Here is a 7,354-nt window from a genome sequence, read left to right as displayed (position 1 = left end):
TTCAGTTTCCACGTTATTCAGTTTCCACGTTATTCAGTTTCCACATTATTCAGTTTCCACGTTATTCAGCATAGAAGAATTTGTTCCACTAAGCGAGTATGATAAAGAAATTAAAGAAGCAGACTTGTACACAGATTTGGTAGTATTAGGAAAGACTAGAGCCCAGAGAGCAATTAAAGATAGTTGATCAACAAATCCTCGAGGCACGCAACAAGTTCCTGATTACGCTACCTTACCCCGATTACAAATTCCAACGTTTAAAGGAGACAGAAGTAAATAGTTAGAGTTTTGGACCCAATTCAAGACAGCCATACATTATAAGGGGTATCCAAAAACCGACAAATTTAATTTCTTAAAATCATACCTCGGAGGGGAGGCTGCTACAGCGATAGCGGGACTGTTACCTAGTGCCGCTGATTATGACTCAGCGATTGACATTCTAACGGATGACTACGGAGACGACAATTTGATAATTGATGCGCATATCGATAAGCTATTCGCTTTGCCATCTGAAGATCTGTTGGAGTTACGAAAACTGTATAATTCATGTCAAGTGGAAATTAGAAATTTAGAAGCGTTAAACGTTAGCCCAAGTTCTTATGAAAAATTTCTTTGTTCAATGGTGACAAAACGATTACCCAAAGACATCTACCTCGAATATACCAAAACACACAGGCATTCGTCCAGCATTCAACTTTTATTATCATTTTTAAAAGACCAGCTACAAAGTAGGGAAAGAGCGCAGTCTACAGCAAAATCAAGCCATAAAACACGGGGCAAAGAGTGGGAGAGAGAGAAGAGCCATAGCAGATCAGATAACCGCAGTTACAGTTCTAGACCGTCACAAGCGTCAACGTCAGCTTTACATACCAGTAGCGGCCGTCAGCGTTGTCTATTTTTCGAAAAGGAAGGTCATAGTACAGTAGAGTGTAAAAAATTTAGCGTAAAAGAGAATAGAGAATTTCTCCATAAAAATCGTCGGTGTTTTCGTTGCCTAAAAGGGGACCATTACTCCAGAGATTATTGGTCGAAGGTCGAATGTCGAATATGCATGAAGCACCACCATACGGCAATATGCGAGGAACATGAAAAGCGAGAGAAACTCGAGCAATTAGAAGAAAAGAAGAATGAAGAGACGACCCCCAAAACGACACAGCTAACAGTGGTACGAAAAGAACAAGTCGGCCCAGACCGTAATATTAGATCAACATCAGTGTATTCGAGTGGACAAACCCATACACCCTTAGTAGACACAGTTAGGCAAACTAATACTAAAACTTTTGAGGCTACGTTATTTCTTATCATTTGATATATAATTTACCATCCTATTTTAAAGAGTGACCACCGCCCACCCTCAGGATACCCGGGTGGGCAAACTAATACAAAAGCTGTTCAGGCCATGTGATTTTATATTATCTCGGTGATTAAATTAGTATTTTCTTAGAGCAGATATTTAATATGGATTATTAACAACTGCATAAATCATATTATTGCAAGAATATATTTATGTACTAAGATTATGGCAAGACGGAGATTCTGTCCCCATGGTCGCATACTTTTCAGCTTAAGGGCCTGTTGCCAAAGCCCTAGTCAAAGTGCTAGCCCATTGAATTTAACATGTTTGATTCTAGCAAAGCAGACTTTTGCAACACGCCCTAAGTTCGACTGCTTTGGATTTTTTGGTCTCACTCTTTCAAGTAGACGCGAGCGTAGACGATTCCAATCTTTTACTTTTATTGTTCTATGAGACCAAATTGTTTTTATCGATCACTCTCCCTTCAAGGGGGTTGGTCGGAGTGGGCGGAAATTAACGGCACTGCGTGCGCGTCAAAGAGCTCTATCGAGTGAAACCAACTTGTTTTTTTCGGTCACTTTCCCTTTAAGGGGGTTGTTCGGAGGGGGCGGAAATTAACGGCACTGCGTGCCACACATAAACAACTTCGATAAGAAAGTGCCACACTTATTTATTACTTCTGACCATACACGGTTTCGATAAGAAAGTGCCACACTTATTTATTACTTCTGACCATACACGGTTTCGATAAGAAAGTGCCACACTTATTTATTACTTCTGAACATACACGGTTTCGATAATAAAGTGCCACTCTTACTTATTACTTCTGACCATACACCGTTTCGATAAGAAAGTGCCACACTTACTTATTACTTCTGACCATACACGGTTTCGATAAGAAAGTGCCACACTTATTTATTACTTCTGACCATACACGGTTTCGATAAGAAAGTGCCACACTTATTTGTTACTTCTAACCACACACGGGTTCGATAAGAAAGTGCCAGACTTATTTATTACTTCTGACCATACACGGTTTCGATAAGGGGGGTCGAAATTGGGGCGGGGGGAGGCGAAGTTTGAGGTTAACTTGACCCTAAAACGCCGTAAATATACGTAAAATAATTCGGAAAAAGGAACGAGAATTGCGACAACTTAACTTGACTAATCCCCCCGCGTTGCAAAGAAAGACTAGAAGTTCCGAGTAAATTTTTACTGTGCGGTGTGGCTTGGTTGGTAAAGGCGTTGGTATTGGAGATAACGCGGTCAGCGGCTGTCTGGGTTCGAGTCCCGGCGCCGCCAATAAATTAATTTATATAATTTATTTTTCGCAGCTCCATCTACCGTGTCGTCGCTTTTCCGCAACAAACAAACAAACAAACAAACTACAACAACACTTAACGACATTCGGTCCATAGCAATAGTCCCACTTCGATGTGGAACTAAAAAGTAAAAAGAAACGTTTTTTACAAACAGCGCGGGTAATCGTGAAGGGGGGACAAAAACAAGTAGTGTCGCGCGTATTATGATTGATGGCGGAAGGGAAAGAACTTTTATTAGAACCGATCTTTCGAAAAGGCTTGGATTAACCGAAGAAGGCCGTGAGAAGCTAGATTTGTTACCTTTTGGGGCTGAAACGCCAAATAGGTTAAATACAAGAAGAGTATCGTTTGAATTGGAAAACTTATTTAGCAATAAATCAGTTAGCCTAGAAGCGGTAGAATCTCCTTTAATTAGCGCAGCGACTACTAGAATTCCTAGTGAAGAAATTCAGAGAAAACTAGAAAGCAGACAACTGCAAATAGCGGATGATCCGGAGCACAAATTTGCTTACGGAAATGAAATCACAATTCTAATTGGCTCTGATATGTATTGGCAAATTATCGACGGCGGAGAAGTTAATAGATTGGGGCCCAATTTAGTCGCGATGGAAAGCATATTCGGTTGGGTCATAAACGGAGCTGATATGACGGCGAACATGGTCGTCGTTTCCGAAGGTGACAGTTGCGGGACAGTAAGCATTTTGAAAGTGGGAGTAGTTCAGGGAGAATCCGAATTCAATATCAGCGTTAGATTGAAAGCGTTTTGGGAATTGGAACATTTAGGGGTAAAAGAAATTGAAAATGAAGCGCACTGTCCAGAAGACAAAATAGTGATGCGAAAATTTGAAGAAAGCCTTAAATGGAACAAAAATAGATACCAAGTTCTTCACTGGATAAATGAAAAACCCGGACTTCCCGACAACAAAGCGGTAGCCGAAAGAAGGTTTAAGAGCCTGCTACGTAGATTTGAGAAAAGCCCAGCCCTTTTCGCCGATTACCGAGATATCTTAGACGATTACGAACAACGAGGAATCATTGAGAAAGTAGATAATAATGCTAAATCGGGATCAAAGGTAATCTATTATATACCTCATCAACCAGTGATAAGAGACGAGCGTACCACCACTAAGGTGAAGATCGTTTTTGACAGTTCTAGTTGCCAAAAAGGTCAAAGCTCCCTAAATGATTGCCTATACGCAGGCCCAAATTTATATCAAGATTTGCTCGATATTTTACTCAAATTCAGATTTAGAAAAATTGCCGTTGTGGCCGATATCGAGCGAACGTTTTTACAAATAGAAATCAATCCTGACGACAGAGCCGCGGTACGCTTTTTATGGCTTAAAAATCCGAAGAAATTAGAGAAGAATCCAATTATACAGATCTATCGAACGAATAGGGTTTTATTTGGTCTGACCTCTAGCCCTTTTCACCTAGCGGTGACGATTAGATCTCACCTAAAGAAATATAAGGGCAAATTTCAAGATACTCGAGAATCCTTGGAAAAAGAGTTGTACGTTGATGATCTAATATCCGGTAGAGATGATGTCGATTTGGCCTTCACATCGGCCAAGGAATCTAAAGCGATTTTACAAGACGCAAATATGAAGTTAAAAAAGTGGCAAAGCAACTCGAATGAGTTACGAGAAAGATTTCGCCGGGAAAATTGGATAGAAGCTGAAAGCGAAAAATCAAGATCATTAATACCCGGAGAAATGGATTCCATGAAAATTTTAGGAATGAAATGGATTCCGGAAAAAGATCTCTTCACGTTTGACGTAAAGCCTTGATTAATGAGCTCAAGCAGCTCAAAGCAACGGAAATTTCGGGTAAAATCATCACTCAAATGATAACGTCGAAGGCTCGAGTAGCCCCCGCGAAGAGAAATACTTTGCCTCGTCTTGAATTTATGGGTGCACTTTTAGGAGCGAGGTTGGCTAATCGAGTTAACCAAATACTGAAGCTACCGATGAAAAATGTAAAATTGTGGACCGATTCAAAAATCACACTCGATTGGATCAAAACGGTATCTCGTAAGTTCAAACCGTTTGTAGCGAACCGCGTGCAAGAAATACACGATCTTAGCGAACCGTCTTCGTTGCGTCATTGTCCGGGAAAGGACAATCCAGCGGACTTGCTAACGCGAGGGCAGCAATTATATATTGTCGAGAGAAAGACCATAGTTATTTGGTAAAACCGTGAGGTTATCTTGCGATTGACTTTTGGTAAGATGCAAAATGATTTTCCAAACACATGCGTAGGCCACTTCCGGTCATTCGCAGATCTCTTCGCTCATTCGCTGACCACTCCCGCTCACTGGCAGACCAAAACTCAAGTCCAACTTTATTATAATTCTTTAAATTTCATTAAAAAATCTGCGACTACATAAATTTTACCTCATATAGTGAATTTTGAAACCTAATTGGCTATAACGCAATTTCCTTTGGTAAATATTGTTCCACCAGTTCACTCATCAACTTCATTTCTAGTCTAAAATTTATTTTTCTAAAGATAGTGTCACTCGTTCTTAGACAATTAATATAATTATAATATTTAATTTATATTTCTTTGTTAACCTTTTTTTTAAATTTTCGTGATAGCAAATCTTACTATTTTATTTATATTTATTTATTTTTGTTTTAAAACTATAGTCAGGGCCGTCTTTATACTTTTGCTGCCAAAAAATCTGCCACCCTTTTATTTATACAAAATCGTATGTCTTTGCGGTGCAATAATGAAGCAACAGCCACCATTAAGCGATTACCGCCCTGGGGCTATATCCCCATTCTAGCCAAATGCATAAATAGGCCCTATATTTATCAAATAAAAAGAATTTCGAGAAAAGAGAAGAAGCAATAATACATTTTTCACCAAATAAATCAGCAAGTGAAACAATTTGTACGATTTTGCCTAACTTGTTTAAATGGAAAACGATGCCTTTAAAATTCAGTCAGTGGCGACTTTTAGCAACGACAAGGGGAAACATTTCCACGTTATTCAGTTTCCACGCTATTCAGTTTCCACGCTATTCAGTTTCCACGTTATTCAGTTTCCAAGCTGTTCAGTTTCCACGCTATTCAGTTTCCACGCTATTCAGTTTCCACGTTATTCAGTTTCCACGCTATTCAGTTTCCACGTTATTCAGTTTCCACGTTATTCAGTTTCCACGCTATTCAGTTTCCACGTTATTCAGTTTCCACGTTATTCAGTTTCCAAGCTGTTCAGTTTCCACGCTATTCAGTTTCCACGCTATTCAGTTTCCACGCTATTCAGTTTCCACGTTATTCAGTTTCCACGCTATTCAGTTTCCACGTTATTCAGTTTCCACGTTATTCAAGTCGCTGTCATTTTCCACGTTATTCAAGTCGCTGTCATTTTCCACGTAAATCAGGATGCACGTTATTCAGTTTACACGTTATTCAGCGTCTCCTTTGCAAAATCTGGATTTAATGACTGGAAACACTGTATTTATATAGGCGCACAGCTTATTTGATAAGACATTAAGAAATCGGAACTGTGGATACTTTATTAACTAAACATCATCGTTCAGAACAAGAATACTGGTATAAAGTGTTAACACGTGTGATTTCTGTCGTTCGCTTTCTACCCTCAAGGGATCTGCCGTTTCGTGGTGATAACCAAACAATTGGATCAACAAAAAATGAAAAATTGTTAGGTATCCGAGATCGTTTAAGCGAGTTTGATTCTTTTTTAAATGAACATTTAAAATTGTACGTAAATTCAGGAAAGGGTCACACGTTGTATCTTTCGGCGAATACTTACGAGGAATTTATACAAATTATGGGCCAAAACGTTCTTAGTCCTATTCTATATGAAATTAAAAAATCAAAGTACTATTCAGTAAGTGTATATTTAACTCCGGATATAACCCATATTGATCAACTTTGTTTTAGCGTCCGGTACATGCGAGGAAGTGAAACTGTGGAGTGGTTTCTCATGTTCATACCTATCTTTTCCCATAAATCAAACGATCTAGCAGACAAGGTTGTGGATTTCTTAAACGAAAACTGCCGTGGTCAATCCTATGACAAAACCTCAAATATGTCTGGGTTATATGCTGGTTTACAAGTACGAATACGCCAATTTAACTAATTCGCCATCTATGTCCCTTGTGCTGGACACAGCTTTTAACTAAGTAGGATTAAAAGCCGCAGAGTGTTGTCAACAAACTGTAAATTTCTTGGACTTTCTTCACCGTTTATATTCCTTTTTCTCCGCATCTACGCATCGGTGGAATATTCTCGTATCATCTTTAGGAAAGAATCTTGTGGTTAAACGTCTGTCGGACACGAGGTGGTCTGCTCACTTTGATGCTGTTCATGCCTTGCTTCAAGGTTACCAGAAAATTAGACATGTATTGTGTTCTTTATCAGGTGACATTGACCAAGATGTAAACGGAAGGGGAGAAGCCGAAGGGTTACAGAAAAAAATGGATGTCTTGGAAACGATATTTCGGACAATTCTTTGGAATTATATTCTCGAAAGAGTAAACAAGACAAGTAAGGTCTTGCAGTCAGAAGATATTAACATACTTGTATCTCTGAAAATATAACTTTCTAGAAATTAGACTTAAATTTAATGAATTTGAAGTAACTGATGGCCGAAATTCGGTGTCCAGATTTGGATTACAGTGACGCGCACCGAAGGGAACGAAAACGAAGTGTACGTATAACTGGATATGATGGACCAGAAAAAGAGACAGTTCTATACAAAAGTG

General features: G+C 39.1%; 1 protein-coding gene across 1 annotated transcript; it reads left to right on the top strand.

Annotated features, from left to right (window-relative positions):
• Positions 1-2,819: 2,819 nt before the first annotated feature.
• LOC149961188 (uncharacterized) lies at positions 2,820-4,406 on the top strand. The gene has a single exon (XM_090159618.1). The coding sequence runs from the start codon at positions 2,820-2,822 to the stop codon at positions 4,404-4,406; it is 1,587 nt and encodes a 528-aa protein (XP_090015744.1).
• Positions 4,407-7,354: the final 2,948 nt, after the last annotated feature.

This window comes from Leiobunum rupestre, chromosome 1 (genome assembly GCF_980474605.1).
Source record: "Leiobunum rupestre chromosome 1, qqLeiRupe1.1.hap1, whole genome shotgun sequence".
Lineage (NCBI taxonomy): Eukaryota > Metazoa > Arthropoda > Arachnida > Opiliones > Sclerosomatidae > Leiobunum > Leiobunum rupestre.
The sequence above is the reverse complement of the archived record's forward strand: the minus strand, read 5'-3'. Positions and strand labels throughout refer to the sequence as shown.

Excerpts from the sequence above, each read along its gene's own strand:
- LOC149961188 (XM_090159618.1), top strand. The coding sequence starts at position 2,820 with ATGATTGATGGCGGAAGGGAAAGAACTTTTATTAGAACCGATCTTTCG.